Here is a 27440-nt window from a genome sequence, read left to right on the forward strand (position 1 = left end):
AAGCTATGATTCTTCAGCTGCTGCGATACTACAACCCCTAGCATGCCCTGACGTGACACGCTGAGAGTTGTAGTTTTGCAACATCTGCGGGGTTTGGACTTCTCGTTGAGGGCTATGTAATCAAAACATAAATATGCTAAATGGTAGATTAAACCTTAGTCTCGCCATTTCAAGAGATCTGCTTAGTTCAGTGAATGGAAACTTTTTGGAATTGCATTATAGTGTGCTTTAAAGGACAAGGGGAACAGGTCACTGATGAGCCAGGTACAGTGTCTTGTAGGAATAGCTCACCTGTTTTGATTTATCCCTTGCAAGTATTCTGCTTGCTGTCATTGAATGAGAGCATTCTTAAAGGGAGTCTGTCAAACCAGGCACGTTTTAGGGCTAGCTCAGCTGAACACAGTGATACCTTTCACTTAGTGATAAGTTGCTTTAATCTATATGCAAATGAGTAGTTAAGTGCACTGAGGGCGGGTCCAAGCCACTCTGTGCACCTTTGCTCTTCCCATTTCCTCAGCCAGACGATCCCTCTCTATGATCGGCACTGCCAGGTCCCTGCATAGTCATCAATCAAGTAGAGGGAGCAGGAGAAGCAAGGGTGCACAGAGACGCTTTGGCCCGCCCTCGGTGCACTTAACTACTCATTTGCATATGATTAAAAGGTTATTTCTCTCCAGAATTAAGCGACAGATCACTATGTGAAAGGTATCATCACGTTCGGCTGAGCTTTTTCTACAATGTGCCTGGTTTAACAGGCTGCCTTTAAGAATGGTGTCATTCACTGACAGCAAGCAGAATACAAAACAGATTTCTGCTTTAATTTTCCATTGGAAAAAGAATGAGAGCGTCATTCTGATTGGTTGCTGCCCTCCATGATAAATATATAGGCTTTACATCCAGCCCGGAACAATCTATAGACATAGGAGCATTCAGTGACCCCGGGAGACGTGACATCCGTGTGTACATGTAACACGTGGCATCCCCTTCTCTTTCCCACACTCTGTAGACGGGTCGTGATGGGTTAACCCACCGCTGAGCTCTACAGTAGAAATTGTGATTTAAGTGCTGCTAAATTCCAGCGAGATGGATTGGGTTGAGATTATTTTTCCCTCTCCTGTAAGAAATTGGTGTTGCTACGTGATGTAGCAGAGCCGGGAGCCGCGCAGATTGCGGTCACATCTGTCCCGTCACAGGTGCTGGAGCGTGCACGCTGTTTTTATAGATCAGATGCTGAAAGATCGGATGAACAAGATGAGATTTTACTGTGAAATTTAAAGCCTCCATATAGTCGGCCATTTTTATTCTTATAGAATTGTGGTAGCGGGCGGGAGCAGATATGGGGTAAATCGGCTTGGCGAGATTTTCCTTTTGTATCCCTCACGACGTCCATTATCTTTTTTTTGCGCGCCTCCATAATTTTGTACCAGGCTATAAGGCCGCGTCTCATTGGTCCATACCGGTTCATTTCCTGTCAGCAGAAATGGGCAAAGCCCAAAATTTGCAGAAAACCGGTTTCTTTTAAAGTCTGTTTCACAGGATGGGCTTGCAAAAGTCAGACCCGCATAGTTGCTGTCCCGAATTTGGCGGGACTGTCCCTGATTGTGCGCTATCTAGTCAATGGGGATTGGTGATGTCACCAACATGCAAGGCAGCAGTAAAGCTGGACATACTGTATGTATCTGAAGTCCTTTTGCCCCGCCCCTTGTATGTTAGTGATGTCACTAACGTATAAGGCGGTGCTGAAGCTAAACATATACATTTGAAGTCACTTCCCTCCCCGCTTTTATACATGAGTGATTTCACTGGCGTACAAGGGGGCACTAAAGCTGGCCACAGACATTTGAAGCCACTTTGCACCCCCCTATACATTAGTGATGTCACTGGCATACAGGGCGGCTATTAACATTTGGGGGAGATTTTTCAAAAATGGTATAAAGGAAAACTGGCTTAGTTGCCCATAGCAACCAATCAGATTCCACCTTTCATTTTTCAGAGCTCCTTTGGAAAATGAAAGGAGGAATCTGATTGGTTGCTGAGGGCAACTAAGTCATTTTAAAGGTAATTTCCCCCCTTCTTTATTGACGCCTACTAGTCTGAAAAGCGGACTATTTCTGACAAAAAAATGAAGGTCCATTTACACGGGCGGAGTGCTGATGGACAATTTAGCAGGCGTATTTAAGGACCTTTTACACAAGCGGATAATTGCCTGAATGAACGGCCGCCAAAGATATTGTACTCTGTGAACACCCCTCAGCGATATACTGCCGAGCGGGCATTTTTGTGTCCATATGACGTTTACACGTGGCAATGTTTGGCCCCCGATCAGCGGCCTGTGTAGCCGGCCAAGTCAATGCATTTCGCTTTAAATAGAAACCCCCGGGCGAAACCGAAACGCAAAACTGATTCATGAAAACTGTCTTTGTTGCCCATAGCAACCAATCACAGCACAGCTTTCACTTTTCAAGCTCACTGTAAGAAATGAAACCTGCGCCAGTTGGTTGCTATGGGCAACAAAGTCTACAGGACTGATAAAGACAGCCGAGCACTGTACAACCACGATCTCCATCAGTTCCACTAAAACTGAATGGAACGGGGACGTGCAAAGGGTCAGACTGGCCCACCAGAGTACCAGAGGATCCTCTGGTGGGCCCAGGCTCTGACAATAATGGACCCCTAGTAAAATAGGCCCCTTAAAGGGATTGTTCCCTCTTGGACATTGGGGGCATATCGCTAGGGACCAGCACCTATGTTTAGAACCAGGGTCGCAAAGTGCAGGAGGGTGCACCGCGCCTGCAGGGCAGCCCCTCCATTCATTTCTATGGGGCTGCCGAAAATAGTCGGCAATTTCCATAAAGCCCCATAGAAGTAAATGAAGTGGCGGCCTCGCTTGCGCAGTCATTTCAGTAGGACTTTAAAAAAATAGCCGGTGCGCACGGTGCGGGCTCCGTTCTAAGGATAGGTGCAGGTCCCACCGAGACCCCCACCTATGAGATACTGGGGGCATATAAGACGCTTATCACCCATCTTATGGATAGTTGATAAGTTGGACCAACCCCGCATGGACGATTTTATATATATTTTTTCTAGTGGGTAAGGGGGGTGGATTTGGAGACCTCTGGCGCCACTTATCTCAGAAATTTGGTTTCTCCTCCGACCACAACAGACATTTTAGAGGAACCTTTTCACCATTTGGTGACAACAGGCTAGGAGACCACACACGTAGCGCGAGGGTTAACCACACGGACCGTTTTTTTTTTTTATGTGGAGATGAACGGCGTCCTGTGCCAGGAAGGAGACGCTGGTCTCGTAGGTACCGAGGAGAACTTTGCTACCCCACACAAAGGCGACTTCTCCCCCCATGTAGGTTGTACGCCATGAAAGGAAAGCTCTCTTAGTGAAATGGTCCATGTGTTATTAGCTCATTAGTGGCGCTTGTTGTCCTCTAGATTTTTACGTTAACAGCCTGAGCGCTTATTTTCCATAAAAGCGGCTTGGAAGGATTTTATTTTTTTCTTTTTTTCCCCTAGTGAGCTAATGCTCCACACGGGGCGGCGGGCGAGGTAACAGCCACTGCTTTGTGCTAGCAGCGGGCTGCATAAAACAGGCATTGAAGGGCAGGCATTCTGGAGCTATGTGCCTGTTTGCTAATATGAACGATGCCCATTAGGCTATATAGAAGCCGTGTCCACTTTCACATCCCCGCAGGGAAGTGTTCTGCTCCTAGGAAGACCAAGGCAGATGGTGGGGTTAGTATTGAAAGGAGTCCAAGCCAAAAACACTGGGGGCCTCATGGAGGGGACTATTCCCCCCCCCCCTTTTTTTTTTTTCTTCCCTCTTTCCTCTTTTTTATGAATGAATCGAAGTTGCAGGAGGGTATTTGAATGTGTAATCCGCTCATTGGCTAGGACGGAGATGATTAGCAAGGTCAGAGCACTCTTTCTGCAGCCTTGATATGACGGTCACTCTATTCAGGGTGGAATAAATAGAGAGAGGGGGGCATCGCGGACCTCTGTGCCAATTTGCATTGATATTCATATAACTGGACATGAATGGCAGTAAAAACCAGTCATTCAAATAATTAATCAAACCAGTTCTGGGACAGGTCAATGCTATATTTATTGTGCACTGTATGGCGCCTTTTTAAAAAAAAAATTTAATTGTCATTCTGGGGAGTTAAAGGGGTTGTCCTACGAAAAAAAAATTCAAACCAGCCCCTGGATCTGAATACTTTTGTAATTGCATGTAATAAAAAATTTAGCATAGCCACTGAGTTATTCAATAAAATGTATCTGTATAGCGCCACCTGCTGTTTGAGAAGCATTGAGAAAGATGTACACGAAGTAAGCAAACTACATGAGCATACGTGTTAAAAAAAAAAAAGCATACCAATCCTGGAAAATCCCTTTAACTGCCGGCCAGCGCTTTGCTTCTGCAGTGTGAGTGTAAGGCCTCTTTCACACGGGCATGCGCGCCCCGTTGCCGTATTGCGGACCTCAATTGCGGATCCGCAATACACGGGTGCCGTTCCGTGGGCATTTCGCATCACAGATGCGGACCCATTCACTTCCAATGGTTCTGCAAATCCGGAGATGCAAAATGGTGCGGAACGGAACCCTACGGAAGCACTACGGTGTGCTTCCGTGGGGTTTCGTCCCGTACTTCCGTTCTACAAAAAGATAGAACATGTCCTATCTTTTTGCGGAACGGCAGGATCACGGACCCATTCAAGTGAATGGGTCCGCGATCCGCTGCGGTTGCCCCACGGACTGTGCTCGTGCATTGCGGGCCGCAGCACGACCACGGGGCACACACGCCTATGTGAAAGAGGCCTAAGTCCTTTTACCTGACTTCTGGTGATGCTGAATCTGGGGGAAGGCAGCAGCATCCTGGACAGACAGATCCATCATGTATTACTGTGAGGGACATATTCGCATTTATTCAATTTTGAAGCTCGGAGCAGCTTGTAAAGTGAATATCAGACGGGCTAAAAGTGAATGGAGATTGCACTATATTTCAGGCTACAATTAGGGGAAAGGCAACCACCAACATATTTATAATACATTTTTTTCCACCAACATAATTAATTTTTTCCATGTCAAAGTTTTTAACCAGATTCTTCATGTGGACCTCTCTGCACCTATTTGGTGTTCCTACAGCAGTTAAATAACCCCCCACACACACTCACCCAAACAAAAACCTGCAAATTAACATATTACATGTTGGATCCCGCATGTTCCGATGCATCGTAAATCACCAGGGCGTAATATGCAGGTAGTTTGTGCCAGTAGTAAATGTGTGCTTCTCTGACAGTGTGCTGGAGAGTTTAGTCATGGTGTGAGGTGAGTGCCCTCGGCTTAGTACCCAGTGCAGCCCTGTGTGATTTGTCAGTGACAGTCAGTGTCAGTGTTTATTGCCTGGTAAAGTTCTATTCATTCCAGTAAACACTGACTCCTGGGTAAGAAGAGCTCCTCTGTCCACTTCTCTATGCTGTGACTAATTTTTATGGGAAGCAACAGCACTTTATGGGAAAACCGTTCTGGCTTCATGAACACTACCTCAAGGAGGGGGGGGTATTGCTACCACGACAATTTTTATCATTTCATCACATAAATGGAAGAGGAATTGGGCTCTAAATTGCCAGTCAGGGGATGGGAAATGACTGATTACCCCCATAGGGCGGTTTCAACGCCCTGTTGAGCCCTCCTGGCAATGGCAAACTGAATGCTTGATGTCCTGGTAGATGAGGACGCCCATACGCCCTACTTTCAGTCCATGTGGATGTTCTGGCCAATTGTTGAGACCACCTCTGCCCCAAACAAAGCAATGAGAGCAGATTGCCTAAGGGTTACAGGACAATATAAAAATCTGTGCCCAGGCTCAGAACTGGATCTCTATTTTGGATCTGAGATTGGGCTGCATTAGATTTTCTGAGGCCGCCAAACTTCCTCCATATTGTGCGTATGGAGGAAGCCCAACTGTATTCCATTGGTGAAAACAAGGAAGCCACTTAGATATACACACCACAGAGGTAGAACATGTGGCTGATGTGACGTCTTTGGAAAGACGGAGCTCAACCTTGCTTGATCCAGTCCCCTTTCCTACTGGGTCTCAGCAGGGCTCCCTCTGCAAATGAATTCTTGGTACTCAATGGAGTGGAGAAAGGACCCAAGAGTCATGGAGGAGGGATCAACCACGAAACCCTTCAATCCTGGATACAATCTCTATAGTGAGGAGCTTAGTTTGAGCTTTGACATCGAACCATCTTATTTTTATGTTCACCACTACTTGGCCCGGTTGTCATTCAACTTTTTTGAACCTTTGTTTCCTGGAGATGTTCGGCACCAGATATGTTTTGCAGCTACTTATGTCTCTCGTTCTCTCTAGATATCCAAGTTATGTTTTTTCTAGCTTATGGGAAAAATGCTAGTAAGATATTTATCCCTGAGGTAAGAAGCCTTGAGTAAGCGTCTTGTGAAATACCTAGTGAAAATTTCTCACGGGCACATTTTAAAAAGAATTACAAACTTTTGGCTTTTTTTTTTTTTACCCGTTTTGTTGTGATATGTCCTTGAGCGTTATCTTCTGTTTGAGCCAGTAATTGCTTCTAAGAAGATAATTGTCTTTAAAAGACCTTTCTTCTCCGGTAAAATGCATGGAAAATCTTGTGCAGTTATCTGTGACCCCGTTGAATCGTGGGACTTGGTTGATATCTTTCCCATTCTTCTGTCAGTCAGAGATATGTGGTTCACATGAAGGGGGGGCACGTAGTTTTCTAGTGCACCTTATGAACCTTCTAGAAATGGCGGTAAACGACTTACTTTTTTAGGTAATAGTCATACTAATATGTTATATTCTACTCATATTAGCATGAGAGAAACAGTGTTTAGTAGTGCATAGCGCCACTTAACACCACTTTAGTATGAATTTACATTGTGTGGGGTTTTTTTAAATTTTTTTTTTTTACCTTATGAAATTGTTTTATGTTTGTATATTTGGTTTTTGTGCTCCAATGTCTACATAAGGCAAAGTGCACATCTGCTCTAGGATTCTGGTATTCTGTTTCGGCATAGGTACAGAATACCTCAACCACCCGATTCGGCTGGACACTGCCAGAGCCCGACGGATTCCATTCACCATAATGGGGTCTGTCAATTGTCCGGTGTAAACACCAGTATGTAGCAGTATTTTTATTTTTGCCAAAACCTCCACCGCAGATGTGAACCTAGTCCAGGGAAGACTTTTTTTTTTTTTTAGTGTTTTGGCCTCCATAAATATGTGTGTCATTTAGAATGTTACCATGGTTATATTAAGGTGGTTGTCCCCTTTTTGTTAGAAGTTCCTCTAAAAATAAGATGATCTCTGGGCATCTCTCCACAGTGATCAACTGTAATCTGTGCTTGCTTCGCCCTGCAGTGCCTCCGCAGGACAAATAAAGCAGTACACACTACCTATTAAAATCAGTGGGCTGTCCATATAATAACCTTACATGGACAGCCCACTGATTTTATTAAGTAGTGTGTAATGTTTAATTTGTCCTGCGGAGGCACTGCAGGGGAAAGCAAGCACAGATTACAGTTGATCACTGTGGAGAGATGCCCAGAGATCATCTTATTTTTAGAGGAACCTCTAACAAAAAGCTAGTGTTAAAATTTTCCGCTATTAAGATCCATCATAGGGTCTCAATACCGGGAAAAAAGCGCTTCTGTTTTGTCCCCATTCGTTGTCAATGGGGGACAAAACGTAACTGAACAGAACGAAGTGCACCAGAATGCATTCTGTTCCATTCTAATACCAGAGAGCAGCTGCTGCAGTTTCCTTTTCGTCCTGGGATGAGGAGCAAGACGGATCCGGCATGACCCTCAATGCAAGTCAATGGGGATGAATCAGTTTTTTCTGACACCATAGAAAACTGATCCGTCCCCCATTGACTTTCAATGGAGTTCATGACAGATCCGTCTTGGCTATGTTACAGATAATACAACCGGATCCGTTCATAACGGATGCAGACGGTTGTATTATCAGTAACGGAAGCGTTTTTGCTGATCTCTGCCGGATCCAGCAAAAAACGCTAGTGTGAAAGTAGCCTACTACATGGACATGTTGGGTCCTCCAGAGCAAGTGATGCTCTGGCTAATAAATGGAGGTCACAGATGGGCCAAAGTGCCCTAATGGGGTATTTAAAAAGGCCTTTCTAAACCACGCTACCGCTTTAATGTATTGATTAGGTATCTGTGCTTCCAAAGCAACTTCTAGTCTTGGCTCCTAGCCGGTTATCTTGAAGATTACTTGTTGCCTTATTATCTGGGTTCCTGAAGTATACTGGGTGAAAGTCGGAAGGATCATGCGTCCGTGTGAAAGTCTAGACTTGAAGAGCAGGCAGGGACCCTATGTATCTCCAGATGATACGAGCTCAAGTGACACTTCTGGCCCTGATAATCCCGCTGAAGTTGCCGGGGCAGCTAAGTGTCTTTTTGTTCACACTGAAAGATAAGGCAATGTAAATGTACAGACAGTCATTAGTAGAAGACTCGCTGTGGATGTCATCGCTATGGCAACAGGCGGAATAAAAAAAAAATGCCAGCGCATAAAAGGGGTTTTGACAACTCCTTCCCCTGCACAACCCCTTTAAACAGAGATAGCCCTGTCTCTTGTGAGTGGTCACGTTACATTTTGTTACCTCAGAACTGGGGCAAACTCCCACCCACCCACCAAACAATGAAGCCGTCTATACATAGAGGCTGACGCTCCATGCCGACACCGCCTCTTAATTGATCTTTGACACCTTTCACTCCAGGACAAGGTAATTGGAACATAATTGACGTAAAAACAAAATTTTCCTTCACATTCCATTGCTAAAAATAAATTGTAAAATCTCTAACAGATTGTGCCGTCAAACCCACCCTGATCTACAGGGTCAAAACGCTAGAACGTACTTAGATGTCATATAGTATTTCAATATATATAAATCTGCATTGATAAGAGGCTAAATCCCCCCCCCCCTCTCTCACTACTGAGTGTCAGTCTTCACTGACATTCTGGAATTGTATTCATCAAATAAGAAGGTCATGCTGATCGGTATAGACTGAAATCCTCTTCTTTTATTTTATTTTATTTTTTTTGGGTTCAGTTTCCCCAGTCGGTTGATCTGTAAATCGTATATCGATACCGCAGTCCCAGACTCTGCCAAGTGATCTGTGCCGCAAAGTTAATTGATTTCCATTTAATGAAATGTTCCCTTTGTCGTGCACGATTGGCTTTCAGTTCATGAAAGTGAAAATGTTAGCCTTGATTTATAGTCATTAGATGATGAAAGCCTGTGCTGTTCCGCAGCTCCCCTCCGGATTCTGTTTCACAGGGGTACAGGTTCTACTGTGTTCCTATAACTAAAAACCTTAAAGGGCCAGTACACCTTAAGCCTCTAAGCCAGGCATCCCCAAACTCTGGCCCTCCAGCTGTTGTAAAACTACAACTCCCACAATGCCCTGCTGTAGGCAGATACCTGTAGGCTGTTCGGGCATGCTGGGAGTTGTAGTTTTGCAACAGCTGGAGGGCCGCAGTTTGAGGATGCCTGCTCTAAGCCTTAAAAATGACTTATAACTGGGAGCAAAAGCTTGCATTGAGCTGTGCAGCACATGTAAAGAAGATAGAATTTAGAAATAATTTCCCTCTAAGGGGCTTCTAAGGGATTAAGACTAATGAACTATCCTCAGGAGGGGGGTCCGACTCCCGGAGCTCCCACCGATCAGCAATTTGTAGAGGCTGCCTCCCTCTTACCAAGCACAGTGCAGTCCATTGGATAGTGGTTGTGCTTAGTATTTCTGCTTGGCCCCATTCACTTGAATGGGACAGAGCTTTGCCTAGGCCACGTGACCGTTGAAAGTGGAGGCCACAGCACTCACAGAGTGGCATGGTCTCTTCAAACAAGTTATCGGTGGTGTGCCGGGAGTTGGACCCCCACCGATCAGATACTGATGCCATCATGATGCTAGGTCTTTAGTATTAAACACTCCCTTTAAATATTGATGACCTATCAATCTGATTGGTGGGGATCCAACTCCCAGCACATCCACGATCAGCTTTTTGCAGGGACTGTGGCATTGGGTGACCCTTTCGGCCTCCGGTCACATGGTTTTGTGCACCTCAGTACCATTAAAGTTGTTGGGGTTGCAGTACCAAGCACAGCGACTACACAGTGTCTGGCGCTGTGCTTGGTATACTATGAAAAGGCCTCAGCGCTTGATCAGCGAGGATGCCGGGAGTTCGAACCCCCACTGATCTGATACCTATCTTGAAGATGGGTCCTCAGTATTTACTTTTTTGAAAACCCCTTTAACAACTCTGTTTTCTAGTTACAGCATGTGTTCAGTTTTAAAGGGAAAATCCACCTAAAAATAGCCTCTGGTATTGATCACTTTCTGAAATTGAATGGCTTTTTATCTGTGGGAAATCTGAGACAACCATTCCATCTCTGAGTTTGTCACCCAGCTTTCCTGAAGGTCAAAACTGCCTAGCTATGCTGTGATGTATCCTCATATCTGCCGGCAGTTCTGTTTTTCATGGTATCTATTCATGGTCCGTGTTTTTCAAGTATTCCACAACTTGACTTTGAAAAGGGCAAATTTATCTACAACGGGCACTTCTGTGCCATTGTGGGGGCCTTCTTAGGTTAGGCTTAATAATGGGGTGTATCTTGACATGATTTAGGACTCTTGTGCAGTAAGCATTCCTCTCAACCATGTTAGATACCAGTTTCATAGCATAATAGTATTAGTCCACGTAGCGCACGGCATATATTTTGGTCTAATAACATTTGGGGCCATTGGGTAACTCTAGATTGAGTCGCAGATTGACTTATCTCTGGTTCGTAAAGTAAGATGAGCCCTTGGCAGTCAATAATTGCAGTGTTTTGCATAATGATCATTGAGACATGGAAACAGAGACGACCAAACAAGCAAAGAACCTTGGAAATGGTGGCAATAAGAACATTTCTCCTGTGGGCAAGCTACTCGCTAATCCTTTGAAATGCAGCCCTTCAGATCTGTAATGTACTCTGTACAAAATCCATTTATGTCGAAGCTCCTTACATCACAGGAAATATTGGATGTGTCTGCATTCAGTGGCCTTTAATCTTGGGATTACCCAAAGGCTCGGAGCAGAAGTCCCATATCCCATCAATGATATCCCCACTCCAGATGCTGCTCTTCATTCATTCATTCACAATTGATTTACTCTCCTTATTGCGCAGAGCAAACGCTTTCCTGGGAATAGATTATACTGTTAAGAATGGGGGAAGTTGCTTGTATTATACTTGGTGTTTTGGCTGGAGCAGACCTTTTAAAAATGTTCTGTGCTGCTTGTTTCATTTTAAAGGAACCACTACACTCAAAAAATTGTGGTTAGTACTGTAGTTATTAGATTTTTATTGTCTTGATCTTTATGTTGGGTTTATATGGACCCATCTTCTCCTTGATCAAAGCGACCTCTAAAATGTCTACCACAATTGTTAGTCGGATTCTCCATAATGGGCCAGCTCTTTGCATCCTCTACCATGTTCGAGAAGTTGTGAATAACAGGATGGTTCGTGGTAGCTACTTTGACAGAGGATAAAGCTGGTGCCAGACACTTCTGGTGGTGGCTTATCTCCTTTAAGAACAAAAGGATTGGTTAAAAATATTCACTTCACTGTTGGTAGCTCTTCACACACATTAGAGTGTTGGCCAAACCCGCCTTTCTCAGCAGGTTCAGACGACAAAATACAAAATTTTTATGAAGGGCTTTAAAGAAACCAAGCCTTAAAGAAGCAGCACCACTTTTGCCTATGGTTGTGTCATATAACCTGTAGATGGTTATTTCACTGTTTTTGGAAGAAAGCAAACAAATCTAATGTAGGACGATTAGGCCAGCGAATTGCATCCTGTACTATGTTCGAGAAGTTGTGAATAACTGGATGGTTTGTGGTAGCTGCTTTGACAATGAGAGGAGAAAGCCTTGAGTTGTGGAGGCCTAAATGTCATGGAACTCTGGTTGATGGCCTATCATGCAGCCCAGTAGTATGATTAGGGCACAAAAATCTGCTTTGTACAAGTGGGGATCAGCATTTCTAATGGTCTTGTAAGAACTTTGTCATACAATTTCCAACATGATGGAAAAGTCTCATGTACTATTTGCGTTTGCTATGGTGGCCATAGACCTGATAGTTATTGGATGAATGATCAGTTGGCTGGAGGAAACAAAGGGGCAGACAAAAGTCCAACCTGTATGATTCCAGTTTCATTTGAGATGGTTGAGTTGTCTCCACATATATGATATTGTTAGTGGAGCTTGACAAAACTCTATTAAGTCTTTCTATTGACAGATTTTAGGTGGCCTATCCCAACAAAATCAAGGGATTCAGCTGATGTTTTATCTAATGTGTATGTTTTATCTAATGTTTGTGGCCACCCTTAGACATAAGGTACATTTGACTTTCTCTTCTTGTGTTCAGAACTTGTTTGCTATGACATTCCAAGTTCTTCCAGTCTCAGTAGATACTGACTCCTCAGAGGGAGTGGTAAGCTGTAGTGGAGATGTAAGAAATGCTATCTGATGTGGAGCTGAAGAAAAGGTGATGGCAAGGAACCCATCAGAAAGAAAATATGAATATGGTATTAAACGTTCTTCTGCCATCTGCGAAGATGTTGATTTCTTGATGGAGCCTGTTTTTTTTTAATTGAGAATGTAACGCACTAAATTTTTCTTGGCAATTAATGAGAAGAAAATTATGAGCTGTCAAAGAGTTAATGTGCTAGTGTACTTAATAGTACCTCACTTGTCCGTAATTTATTGTAATTGAGACAAATTGCAACCACATCGTGTGAGAAATGTTAAATGTGACCTGTAACGTGGCACATGTCTTTTGCTATGTGTGGAATTCCCCCTTAGGAAAATCACCTATATTTTGACACCTACCCGAAAGTAATTTCTCATCATCTCTCTCTCTCTCTATTTCATTGCAATGTTCCATGTGATGGACAGTATTTTCTTGCACACAGTTTCTTAGATGAGAAAATTGCAATTAAGGCAAATCTATGGCTTTAATTTGTCTAATTTTTGAAAAGAAAATCTTCTATCACATTCAAATTCCTAAACCAAGTAATTTTAGAAATTTAATGATAGGTAGATAGATAGATGTGACTGTTTGATAAATGTTCTGATGAGTGCATACTCAATTTTAGAAAATGGAAATTGTTGTCTTGGCCCCTAAAAAATGCAAACTTTTGTTCAAAATGTGGCTCTTAAATTACCTATTTTGGTTACATCTTTAACATTGTATTTTGGAATCCATCCCTTGAATCCTAAGTCTGAATTATTTAGATTCTGTCTGTCCCCCTTTCTTTCTTTCTTCTTTTTTTTTTTTTTTTTTTTTTTTTTTTTTTTATAACCATCCCACTTTGAATTATTACCCACAGACCATCATGACCCACTACATCAAATCCCTCCTAGTTCTTGGTTCATCTAAAAGGGTGTTCACTAAGGAGTCCTTTGGCCAAAAGCAAGTATACCCAAAGTGCATCTAGTCCTAAACCAGTTTCTATCAGACAACTTTTTGGGACTTTATACAATTTTTTTGTCAAGTTCCTTGCCTGTTGTGTTCAATTATGGAATCGTCAGACATCTGGATAGTGAGCACTACCTGTTGTCGTGATCCTCCATATATGTCATACCAATATCTCATTGTATGTTCCAAATATTGGATTATTGGTTTACATGGTCCAATTGTCTTTCATTTATCTTTCCCTCGGCTCCCAATACTCTCCAACTGGTTTTTGAATAGTATCACCAAATATTACATTTCGAATTTGCTTTGATAGTAAGCACATTGGACATCCCCATTTAGCCCAAGGTGGGTAGGGACATGGGAGAGTTCTACATTCATGGCATCTTTTATTCCTGTGTGTCTTTATTTTTTTATTTTTGTACCACATTTAAAGAAAATTAAGAAAGTGTATTTTCTAACCATAGTGCCTAAGTTGACCTTTTTGGATATATTTTTGAGGGTTCTATTAGGAAATAATTTTCAGTTTGAAACTAGGGCGCTCGTAGTTGGAATGACAATTAATTCTTGCTGAATATGGGCCCAGTCGGGGGTCCGGTTTTGAATGGACTCCAAACTCCTACATGACATTAACTGTGTAGAGCCTGCACTTCCGCTTTTAATTAGCCGCCCTGCATCATTTAGCTCATTGTGTGAGTTGTAAGCCTTTGTCCCGGGCCGATATCTAAGATTCTGCCGTTTTCTTCTGTGACAGGGCTGTTCTTTTCTTACTCCTTCTTTATTTAGATGTCGAGGCTTTTCCAGGATACTTGGGATTAAGCCTATTATTGTGGGGTATTTGCAGCCAGCTGCCTGCATCCAGTAAAGATTAGGTAGCGCACAGTAAAAGTGCAAGCATTCAGATGGAGGCCGGGGTTTGATTCTATATAGCTGTGAATTGAGGGGGATAGAAAGGTTACAAGGCCATTTCCTGTTGTCACGTGAGCAAAAACTTTTTAATTTTTTCAAAAAGTGTTTGGAAGAAGTAAATGTACGCCACACTTTGAATCCTGAAAAACAAAAGCATTACCATTTTTTCTTTCTCTTTCTCCTTGCAGGTGTTTTACATGAGATGGATAGTGAATAGCTTGGGTTTTCATACAGCTCAGCAAATCTTGAATGTTGCCTGTAGAGATCTAACCTTTTGTAGTTACAATTTTTTTGTATGAAAGTGCCATGAATATTGACGCTGTATGGTGGGATATGAAGCCTATACATGTCCAATATCAGGCCTTTAGGAATTCTGTGTACCGCCATATAGTGCATCGGTGTCCATGAGATAAAAAGAAAAACTCTGCATGTGTCTGTCAGCAGTTTTGACCATGCTAAACTGTTGACAGCACTAGGTAGGGACCAGAAGAGTGGTATAAACATACCTTTTGTGGAGCATCTATCATCAGAAGTAGTGAGAAGATGACATTTTATTTTGCTCCTCAAGTGCCCAGGAGGCAGAGCTTAATTGTGAATTACAGTCTGCACGGAGCTACTTCACAGCCCATCCCCTCTGCTCTGGCTCTGGCTATAGCATCCAACCAGGAGATTACTACTGCTGTCGCTCACAATAGAGGGGAGGGGCTATGAGGCAGCTCAATGCATAGAGCATTCCGCCAAGAAGCTCCACCTCCTGGGCAGTTGCAGGAGAAGAATCTGGCAGAATACAACTTCATATTCACATTACTTCTAAAAATAAAAGCTCCATAATAGGCATGTTTGTACTGCTGTCTTCAGCCTTTATCTGGTGCTGTCAGCGGTTTAGCATGGTCAAAACTGTTGACAGATTCCCTTTAAAATCAGAGAAACAATATGCACCCATAGCAAGCTATGCTGACCGTAACACGGGCTCCTACAACAGGTATCCGTAGTAGTCACATTTACCGCGGGGGCTTACAAAATGTAATCTAAACATATATATGTGACTTATGTCATAAGTGGCTTCAGAATTGTTTCAACCCTTTAGTTATGCCCCGGTGCATGGCCGTATCCAGGGGTGCGCCGCCAGAGAGGCCAGGTGAGGCGATCACCTCAGGCAGCACCAGCTGGGAGCAGCGGAAGGGCCATGGGCAATGAGCACTTTCATTGTGGCAAAGGGGTTAGGTTAAGAAATTGGCATGAGGGGGCGCCGTTTCACTTTTCACCTCAGGCAGCAGAAAGGCTAGGTGCACCCCTGGCCGTATCTCTGTGTTAGTCTTAAAGGGGTTTTCCAAGATTTTTTTTAACCGATGACCTATCCTCTGAAAAGTTAGCAGTATCTGATTGTGGGGGTCTGTTAGCTGTTTTGAGAAGACCATGTGACATCACGTTTATTGGTCACATGGCCAAGCGCAGCTCAGCCCAACTGAAGTGAGTTGCAATACCACGCACAGCCACTATACAAGGTATGGCGCTGGGCTTGGTGAGCAGAGAGAAGGCCGCAGTGCTTCTGTGTGTGCCGGTGACTTCTCAAACAGCTGATTGGCGGGTGTCCCGGGTGTCAGACCCCCACTAATCAGGTACTGATGACCTATCCAGAGTAAAAATAAAATAAAAAAAAGTCTCGGAAAACCACTTTAAGGAAGAGGGCTGTAGCTGTGGCTGTGTCTCTGATACAAAGTAAGGGGCCTGTAGACATGTCTCTGAAACAATATAAGGGGGCCGCAGACCCGATTGAGTACTAGGTCATTTCTGGAATCACTCTACAGATACAAATCAGGATTTATGCTTCATACAGTCTGCTCAGCGGCTATGAACAGAGACAGATTTATAGGCCTTTTCATGGTAACATCTGTTTTTCTATCCACTCCTGCAAAGCCCTGCTCTACACAACATATATCAGGTTCTCTCGTAAAATGAAATCACTCGGACGTCCTTCTGATTGTTTAGCAGCTTGATAAGTGGAGCAATTTATGTTCTTAATAGATGTTTTTTTTGTATTGTGTATCCAGGTCATAGTGGTTGCTGTACTATGGTGTGTTAGTAGAGTCCCCAGGTTGAAGAATTTTTCCACTCTAACAAAAAAGGGGGACATATTGTCAATTTACTGTTTTTGTTTTTTCATTTATTTTTACTTTTTCAATATGGTGATGTTGTGGCCTTATGTTATGTACTATGCAACATTTCAACCGTATTATGATACCTGGAAGTAACCCACAGAAAAACGGGAAGAACATAGAAACTCCATGCAGATGTTGTCCTTTGTCAGATTTGAACCCAGGACCCCAGCGCTGCAAGGCACCAGTGCTAACCACTAAGCCGCTGTGCTGTACTCTTATGTACATAGTAGCCAAAAGGGTTATCACCCAACTATTTTGCAATGATGTGGAAGACGTTTTGCTACAGGACAACCTCTTTCCAATTGCTCTATTGGAATGGATGGCCTCTAGTGTTGAGCAAACTTGTGTTTTAAGTTCTGCGTCTAAAGTTCGGGTTCGGGTTTTCAAAGAATCGCGTTATGGATTCTAAATTACGTTATGGTCCGTGGTAGCGGAATCCATAACGTGATTCTTTGATAACCCAAACCCGAATTTTAGACGCCGAACTTAAAACACAAGTTCGCTCAACACGAATGGCCTACGAAGTGGTTTTCCTGCCCATAACCTTCCTGCTCAGGGTCTTACTCTGGATGACTCCAGATACATGGTCATTGGAATGGGCACCTTGTGATACCACATTTTTTTTCTGTAGTGACCACTGATCGTCAGGGCTTTATTCTGCCAAAGCTGCTGTGGTCAGCTGATTACCAGTGTGTCCTCATGTACAGAAGGGGGGGGGGGCAGGGGGGCAGAAGTGATAACCCTCTTAAATTGAATTTATAACCTCTTGAGTATAACTCAACCATTTGACTGCTGCTGTTTTTGGAGGAAACAATCTTTACGGGATAAATATAATGAGACCACTTTACAAAGCGCTGGTGCGGCCTCATCTGGAATGCGCAGTTCAGTTCTGGGCACCAGTACATAGAAAGGACGCACTGCAGCTGGAAAAAGTACAGAGGAGAGCGACTAAAATGATAAGGGGCCTGGAGGCATTAGTTATGAAGAAAGATTAAAATAGAATTTATTTAGTCTTGAGAAGAGACGTCTAAGGGGGGACATGATTAAGGCTACGTTCACATCACCGTTTAGCCTTTCCGTTCTCCTGCTCCGTTTAGGAGCAGGAGAACGGAAAGGACGGATAAGCACATAACTGACACCAAACTGAGTCAAACGGAGCCTGAGGACCCCATAGACTATAATGGGGTCCGTTATGTTTCCGCTCAGAAGGTGATTTTTAAGCGGAGACAAAAGTCCCGCATGCACAACTTTTGTCTCCGCTTAAAAATCATCTTCTGAGCGGAAACATAACGGACCCCGTTATAGTCTATGGGGTCCTCAGGCTCCGTTTAACTCAGTTTGGTGTCAGTTATGTGCTTACCCGTCCTTTCCGTTCTCCTGCCCCTAAACGGAGCAGGAGAACGGAAAGGCTAAACGGTGATGTGAACGTAGCCTAACCTGTACAAGTATATAAATGGGCCATACAAAAAATACGGCGAAAAGCTGTTCCATGTAAAATGTCCTCAAAAGTCAAGGGGGCACTGCCTCCGACTGAAGAAGAAAAAGTTCAGTCTCCAGAAGCGTCAAAGCTTCTTTACTGTAAGAACTGTGAATCTGTGGAATAGACTTCCTCAGGACGTGGTCACAGCAGGAATAGTGGACAGTTTCAAAAAGGGTTTAGACGAATTCTTAAAAGTAAAAAACATTAATGCTTATGAAAACGTGTAGAAATCTGAGTCTCATTTCCTTCTGGGATTCGCGTTCCCTCCTATTCCTTGGTTGAACTTGATGGGCGTTTGTCTTTTTTCAACTGTATTAACTATGTAACAATAGATGACCTTAGCCCAAAATTTTGAAATTCTTTAGTTTAGTGTCTGGTTTCTTTTGATGCATCCAATATGAGGACATGCTCGTTAGTTTTTCTTCTGGCTTCCCTTACTTTGAACGGAGACATGAACATTTATCTTCATTTCCACCTCAGTTTCGTTAGAAAAAGAATACATCAAGCTCATATACATAAATCCAAATGCCTGATGCAGTTTTTCCACTTTATTAGTCAAGATGACCTGTAAATATATTAACTTGGAGGCCTCGGGCTGTAGGAATTGAAGGTTGTTAATGTGCTTCGCTCCTTTGCGCTGATCAAAAAAAAATTGGGATGAACACTTTTGAAGAGATCAAAGAATATTATGTAGGCCAAATGGCTTTTTTCTTCGTTTTCAGCAATACGGTCCTGAAAAAGAATTGCCAAAAAATATAAATATATTTAAAAAATATATATCCTTCCTTATTGTATCATCTTGTCTGGAATAGTTGTAATGCTCTTTATCTTCCAAAGGTGGCGGTACACACACCAATAATCTTTTCAATGTGTTTAATGAAAGGTAGAAATGGGGAGAACAGGGCCATTTGCAATACTTAATTTTTACTGCAATGAAAGGATTTTGAGCTGGGAATTAGTTTACCGTGTGTAAGTGACTAACAAATCTCTACATATTGGAGCTTTTGGCTAGAATTATTGGTTTTCCTTTATATTGGATACAAATAATGGGGCTAGAGTAATGGGTAGACTTTTCCTATACTCAGGGCAAAGCTTCTGTTTGTTGTCCTACTTGTGCATCTAAATACAGGCAAGGAGACGCCAACCCTTCTCTCACTTCCTACAACCTGGGGCAAATCCCTTACATGGTCCCCTATCCATGATTAGGGCCGCAACTTTACGGGCATTAAGGTGGGTCTGACATGTTGGAACTGGAGGTTTAGACCTGTTGAAGCCAAGCACTGATGTAAACTAGAAATCTGGCACCGTAGGGGACTAAAAGTCAAAATCTCCAGACCCTACACTTTACATGAACGTTGACGCAAAGACTTGAGTAGAGATAACTAATTATGACTATCCTTACCAAATAACAGATTTTATACTATACACTGTTGTACAAATGTCAATTTTTTTTTGTCTGTTGACAAAGTTTTATGTGCTATGACTAGCTATCTACGTATGTCCTTCTTTCTAGGAATCGAGCTACTGTATGTCTTAGACTATTAAAGGGATAAAACATTGCAGTTTCTATGCATTGGTTTCTTTGAGGAGCCGGTTAATGAATGAGCTTCTGGTGTCCTTGTAGACAGCTGTCTGTTTGTACAGCTCTTGCTGAGCATCCTTTGTGGCTGGAGCCAATCTTCCAGTCACGCCTTCTTTGTGAAGACCGTGCCACGAGTGGTCCTTATCTTCTTGGCTTAAAAAAGGAGACCATGCTCACCAAGGCATGTCTTGTTTTATCAACAAACCACTTGAGCCTCTTCCCGCCTTCATGCATGCTGAGTTTGGCTGTATACCAGGGCACAGCTGACCCAGAGAAGACCCGCTTACTAATTGGCAGAAAGAAGCATTAGGGGTCAGTCATCTAGAACCTGTTTAACTATTTGCTAAGGCAGAGCTATAGGAACCATAGAGTTTTATGGCTGGTGGTGCTATAGATCTTTATTTCTTTTATTTTATTTTTCCTTGAGATTTTGAGTATAAAAGAAAAATGTCAAAATAAAATTTTTTAAAAGTTAAATCAACAGTGTCAGCCTTTTATTTCTTTATCTAGAAACTGACCCTGAAGCAAGATAGTCATGCCCAAACTTAAATATTTATTCGGCCTTGTCACCAACGGGGCCTGGTCTAAAAAGTTGTCAAAACATGACTGATTTGCTGCTCCGGGCTTAAAAAAAAAAAAAAAAAAACTTTTGCCCAGCTGTTACTCCACCTGCCTGTGCTTGACCCTCAGTACCCAGAGGTAATAAGGAGGCAGAAAGGGCCATTAGTGAAAATCCCTTCAATATAACAGAAACCTTTAGGCTCACTCACTGATGCTTTGTGAAGGCTAATTGTAATTGTTGAGGTGTATATATGCAAGCTTTTCTAAAAATTTTAATATATTTTTGTCCAAAAATAATTTGTAAAAGTGAGGGTTTATTGTATTTTTGTTTTCTTGATCTTTTCCTACTTTTTTTATTTTTTTTTGTATTTTGTTGGGTCATTTTTTTTGTTTTCTTGATCCTTGACTTTTTTTGTCTTTTTTTTTCACTTTTTCTTCTCTTCAGTCAGGGTGAAAAGAAAATTGTACATTTAGCAGCAAAAAAACTGTTTATCACTTGCGTAATTATTCTGACAAGACCGATCCTGAGGGGTGTTATACTGACAAGCCTTTTGGGCAGATTTGCAGTGCTAAGAAATGTCTAAATATCATGTCCTGACAGAAGCCTTTGACAGGAAGCAGAAGCGGAGTATAAATCTAGTAGAGCATTTTACAGCTTGGTGTTTATTTTGAGCTTTCAAATTGGTTTAGAGCCCGTTTTAATGGCAGGGTCAGTGACTGAACTAAAATAAGCATCCCCTGCCAAGTGCAAATAGCATGAAAAATTAGTTGTAATTATTTCTTCAGTTTTTATTTTTATTTTTATTTTTTGTTTAATTTTTTCCTTTTGTGCTTTATTTTTTTTTTTCTGCCGACTAATTTAATTAACCATGTAGATGAAAACATTTTGTGTTTTTGCATTAGCAATAACGTGAAAGGGCTTGCTCCCTCAATGGAGAAACTGAATTATAACGGAGCATGTGTTTGGATTGATCCCTTGAAGCAGCTTGCTTGCCAATTTCTAGTTAAGCTGACATGCATGTGAGGACCATGCCTGTAGGCATTTCACAGTCCCTGTAAGGTCCTGCAAGACTTTATTACTACTATATGAGAATAATACAATATTATCCTAGCGGATCGCGGACCTATTCACTTGAATGGAGTCCACGATCCGCATCCGACGGTCCGCACCACAAAAAAGTAGTGCATGCACTACTTTTTTGTGGTGCGGAGGCACGTACAGTAAACCCTCAGAAGTACTCCGTAGTGCTTCCAATCCGTGCCTCCATTCCGCATCTCCCGGATTGCGGACCCATTGAAGTTAATGGGTCCATGATCCTTGATGCGGGATGCACGCGGCCTGTGCCCGTGTATTGCGGGCCGCAATATGGCCGGGCAACGGCCGTGTGCATGAGCCCTTAATGTCATATAGGTGTGGGTCCCACTAAGACCAGCTATCTCCAGAACAAGACCCCCTGAAGTGAAGCTGAGCTCATTGCACATGCGCAGTGTGCTCTCCATTCACTCCTATAGGAGTTATGAAAATAGCTGAGCACTGGCTCGGCTTTTTATGGCAGTACCATAGCGGTGAATGAAGAGGTGTCCATGCATGCGCAGTACTACACTCTCCATTCACCGCTATAGGACCTCCAAAGAGTGCACTCGCTTGGCTGTTTTCGGAAGTCCATTAACGGTGAACGGAGGTGGATCTGGCACCTGTCTGACATTGACAGCATATGCTAGCGATATGCCATCATCGTCTGGACCAACCCCTTTAAGCTTCTAACAAGCCACCCAATATAGTTAAGGGCAATGTGGTTAACGCCCATTTGACCACCTGTCCTTCTTGCCAGCTCTCCCATGATAATTATCAGAAGGGTGGCATGAAATGAATCTTGATTAGTTTTGAAGTTGATGGTTGCATGTTAATGTTTGTGTCGTTTTCTTTGCTTTCAGACTACCTCATAGAAGAATCAGGCCCTCTTGATGAACTAATGTTTGGTGTTGGAGAGACTATTGAGTTGTCATGCAGCGTGGAGAGCCCTTCCATGTCTATCTTATGGTTAAAAGATGGGATTGCAGTTAGGGAAAACAACCGAACACACGCAAGACAGAACCTGCTGAAGATCACAAATATCTCCTATGATGATTCGGGGATTTATAGTTGCACTTTGTTGCGCTCTACTGAGATTTTGCGGAACTTTACTATCAGAGTAGCTGGTAAGTTCTTGGCATTTTGTTTAAATAAGAACATGAAGAACATGGTTACAGTTGGTGGTCAAAGTAAGGCTACTTTCACACTAGCGTTTTTGCTAGATCCGGCAGGGTTCAGCAAAAACGCTTCCGTTACTGATAATACAACCGTCTGCATCCGTTATGAACGGAACTGGTTGTATGATCTGTAACATGGGCAAGACGGATCCGTCATGAACTCTATTCAAAGTCAATGGGGGACGGATCCGTTTTCTATTGTGGCAGATTGTGGGCATTGTGGGTCATGACGGATCTGTTTTGCTCCGCATCAGCATGCTGCAGTATGCTCTTCGGTATGCGGACGGAACGGAATGCATTTTAGAGCAATACTGGAAAATAGAAACGCTAGTGTGAAAGTAACCTTGGGCTCAAATTGTGGCCTTCCATCTATCTACCAGGTCTTGCCCAAAGCCTTGGTCTTTTAAAAATGTAACAAAAAATGATTTAAGAAATCTAGTGTCATAAAAAAAAAATCTGCCTATTCTTAGACCTCTGCATTGTCAAGGGATTTTGTGACCTGACCAAAATGTCATGTAAAGCCAGAATTATTTGATGTATGTCTTGATATTTCTTCAGCCTTCTAAATTCAAAAATTGAAAAATTCTGAGCCACCATGAAGACCAAAGGGAGGTCATAAGGAGTTAATTATCAACACGTAATTAGAAAGTAATTACCAGAGCATGTAATTAATTATTAAGACCAGCTGGGTTAGCTGTAGATCAACACTATCTTTGCTCTGTGTAAATCGACTCTACAGCCTGACCAGAATTTTTTACATCTACAAGGGGTAGACAGCAGGACATCTACTTCATTGGAAGCTGCCAGCCGACCTGCAGGAGTTGTGTCACATCTCAGGGGGGAATCTTTGTCTCTATGCAGGATTAAGAGGGAAAACTCAAACAAAATTTTTTAGACCTCACCTTCTTTTTTTGCTGCTACCTTCTCGTACATCTGCTTTTAATCACCTATTATTGGAAATTCCAGCAGACGTTTGGAGGTCACATCAATTAAATAGTCAAGAGAGCTTTTTTAGACTTTTTAGTGGTCCCCCCCACCCCCCCCCCCCCCCCCTTCCTTAAACCCATCACCTACTCTTCTCTATTAAAATAGTAACAGGAGAAGAGTCCGATGAACTCCGTCAGAGGTCTTAAAATGTGTTTTCGTCTATAAAATTGCATTAAAATGCTTTAGAGATCAAGGGTGCAAGTTGGGGGCTGAAATTGGGCAGCTGGTGGTACTTTTGAATGGAAAACAGCTGTGTGTTCAGGGAGGTGATAAAATGTTTTGATAGTGGGGAGGGTAATAATGGAGACATTTTAAAGGATCAAGTCTCCTATTCTCTGGGCTCTAATGTGGTATCAGGGGTAAGGGGCTAAGGCTCAGATGGAATATGTTTATTTTTAGTTTCTCGATCTCAAATCCAACAATTTCGTCTTATTTTTATTTTCAAGAATTTTTGGGATTTTTGGTTAGAACTAAAATAAACTATCAAAACGTGAGTTTATTTGCTGCCTACTTTTAAAGGACGTCTTATAATTTTTAAGTAATATAATATTTTAAAGGGCTATAAAGTCATGGTATATTACAAGAATATGTCATCGTTTCATAACCGGTAGGGATCCAATCTCCTGGATCCCTACCAATCCTAAATATGAAGAAGCCATGTCATCATTTTAGTCCCGTGTCCCATTCACGGCTCTTTTACTTGCTGTGTAGGGAATTGCAGCACGGTCCCATTTAGGTAAATGGCGCCGAACTGGATGGGATTAGATTAATGTTTGTTTTTGGTGATCTACCGGTTATCAGTGTATATGGGAGGGGATGCATCTGCTTTCATAAGGAAAAATTAGTTGCTTTGATTACCTCTCTCACTTTTCACCAGAGATTTGCTGCAGTAGAAGCAACACCACTCCACGGTCTCCATTAGTCGCATTTCACATATTTGACCTACTGCTCCATTCATACAGGGACATGGGACTGCCATACTAATGGTCAGTGATGGTCCCACTAGTCAAATGTCTCTATTGTAGATGAGCGAATTATTCAAAAATGTGCCGAATTTTACCAAAAATTTTGCTTTGCGATGAATTACTTTGTCACCAAGCACATTTCTTAGTAAGTAGTGTGTGCAATGACTGGGTGCAGCGATTGCGCCGCTCCCCATCATTATACCCCTCAGATGCCACGTTCATACATGATGGCGGCATCTAATATAAATAACAACAAAAACCCCCCAAAAAATCATACTTGCCTGATCCATTTGGTTACGACGGGCCGGCTGCCGCCATCTTGCTTGGAGATCTGTCGTGAAATTTTGCTGATGTCATCAGGCCAGCTGTCGTGGTGATGTCATACTTTCCCACGCACAGGATTTCGTGCGAGATCTTGAGGCAAGATGGCGACAGCCGTCGCAAGCAAATGGATCAGGCAAGTATGATTTTTTTGGTTTGTTTTTTACACTATTTCAGTATAAATGGATTCGCTAACACGAAGCACGAGGAAATTCGGCTTTGCGGCAAATGAAATTTATCCTGAAATTCATATCGAAGTCCGCTTCGTGGACCTCGATTTGCTCAACACTGGTCTCTATCTTGGCACAACCCCTTTCACCAAAAATGTACTTGCGCGTTTGACCTTGATGTATGCTACCCACAATTTCTCTACAAAAATTTTAATTTTTTTAAAACCTTTTTATCTGTATTAAAGATGGCTGTTTCCCACAGTTAACCGGACAATGCTTTTGTAACCTTTCCTTGACTTTATTGTACAGTATAAATCCTTATGTCCCCTTATGTTTAATAAATCATATAAATACAGATGTGCGATCACTGCAAGGATGAAGGGATTCTTTAACAGAATTTAAAAAAAAAACGTGACCTGCAGTGACTTTTTACTGTCTAAAATTGTTCTCATTTTCATGTTGGAGCCCTGCAGTAGCAGTCATACATTATGTAACAGGAATGAGCAGTAATTCTAAGTGGAAATATTCACACTGTATTCCCTCCGGCAGAAAGCTCTGTGGAATTGCTAACAGGCATTGTCGAGGCTTCTGCCTTATTTTTTTATAGAGTTATCAGAATATTTTATCAGGCTACATTGTGTAGATCCTTGTACTTCAATATTTTAACTATCCATCTTGAATTTTAGCTTTCAAAAATGTATGTTACCTTTTAGTTATCATTGTGCAAAAATTCTTCTTCTTCTATCACTATCCACTGTGTTGTTGTTTTTTCCATTTTGGCCAAAAGTTAAGGCCCCAGATAAATATTGGGTTACCATGCCGATCATCAAGACGTGACGGCCATCTATGATGTGTATGTGGGGACCTCACGACTTACTCCCGATAGATAATGTTGATAGGAAAGAAGGCCACCTCTCTATACTTCTGGGGGAATAGAGACTCCCATTCTTAGGAGCGGTGGGGTCCTATTGTTCAGACCCCTACCAATCAGATGCTTCTCCACTATCCTGTGCCTGGGCGATCTGTTTTAATCTTAGTACAAACCCTTTAAGTTGACTACATACATTACATAAAAGTCAGCCGAACCCACAAAACATGATCCCAAAAGACAATAGGTCAAAACCCATCAAAACAATAATCACAACATTGAAAAAAAAATTGGTGGGTTTGCAGGCAATATTTTTGAACTGTCGGTATTCACACTCAACAACCTCTCTCTAAAAAATTTTTCTAGCCAAACCAACAGCTTGAAGGTCAAGTTCCCAGTGACCTGTACATGTTTTAATTGCCACTTCTCTTTTCTCACAGACATGCCGTCATCTGGCGATGATGATGAAGATGATGATGAAGAAGCCGAGGAAAGAGGTATGTTCTTGTTTGTTTTTTCTTTTAGTTTTTAGTTTTTTTTTAACCTTTCTGCCTAACTTCATTGTTTAAAGCCATTGCTGTTGTATGGGTTTTCCAGGCTCTTGTACAGCATATCCAACTGGTTATGTGACATTATGGGGGTCATATATACTATGCAGGTAGCCAGTTGTCATTCGGTTGATGCAATTATAGTTATAGCCAGATTTGGAAAGGTACTATTTTTGCAATGAGACATTATCATGTAGATCCCAGAAGCAGTATCAATAGTGCTTTCTGTCATGCAGTCTACCATGACTAGCTGCAGAGGGTTAAAGGGAATTTCCCATAAAGATATTCCTTGCCTGTATATCTGGAGCCATGTAGGTCCTAAAGGCGGCCCCACCATTTGTGACCACCTATCTGAGCATGAAAGGAGAGAGAGCTTACTGAGAAAGTATTAGTAAGTATGCTTTTAAGCATCTTTTGACATGTTTGTCAGTGACGGTCCATGTGCTGAGAACCCACCCAGTCTTCAGAGCATTCTTAAGAGATCCTTAATCAAGAATGTAAATGACCAATACTTCACCAGAAATGAGGACCTTTTTCTCAATGATCATCAGCCATCCATTTTTTATAGTATATCCAGAGGCTACACCGCTAAAATAATTTTTCTGAAAGCCTCTTTAATAACAATAATTAAACAATTTATCATTGGAACATTTTACCGATTCTGAATTGCAACTTTTCTGAATATGTACCTTATGCGTAGGCTTTGCCTTGCAGCACTCTGATTGCCGGCAGACGCGACAAGACATTGGATGTTCTACCTGTATTTGCAGTCTTGTGGTGGTTTGGCTGGGAATAGTATACAAATCATACACAGATGTTGTAATGTATGCGGCTTTTAAAGCAAAATATTTCTTCTGCTAGCCCTTGAGATCCACAGGCACAGATCCATGTACAATATCATCTGTGTGTGATTTAACTTATTCCCACAACAAGACGTAACTCGTGGGTTCAGCAAATGAAAACCGAGGTGCCTTATGAGATGCTTCCTTGTTAAAGGAGGACATTTATGGAGAAGTGATCACAATGTCCAATTCTGTTTATTCATTGCTCATGGTATCCAAAAACAGATCATTGACCATAACGGGAACTTACAACAAAATTAAAAT

General features: G+C 42.3%; 1 protein-coding gene across 6 annotated transcripts in view; it reads left to right on the plus strand.

Moving 5' to 3' along the window:
• FGFR3 (fibroblast growth factor receptor 3) overlaps positions 1-27440 on the plus strand; it is a 72951-nt gene that overhangs the window by 6870 nt on the left and 38641 nt on the right. For all 6 annotated transcript variants that reach the window (XM_044295462.1, XM_044295467.1, XM_044295472.1 and 3 more), the window contains exons 3-4: positions 22161-22424; positions 26227-26283. In XM_044295462.1, coding sequence (XP_044151397.1) covers positions 22161-22424; positions 26227-26283 — 321 coding nt within the window. The remainder of the gene's footprint in view (positions 1-22160; positions 22425-26226; positions 26284-27440) is intronic.

Source organism: Bufo gargarizans, chromosome 1 (genome assembly GCF_014858855.1).
Source record: "Bufo gargarizans isolate SCDJY-AF-19 chromosome 1, ASM1485885v1, whole genome shotgun sequence".
NCBI lineage: Eukaryota > Metazoa > Chordata > Amphibia > Anura > Bufonidae > Bufo > Bufo gargarizans.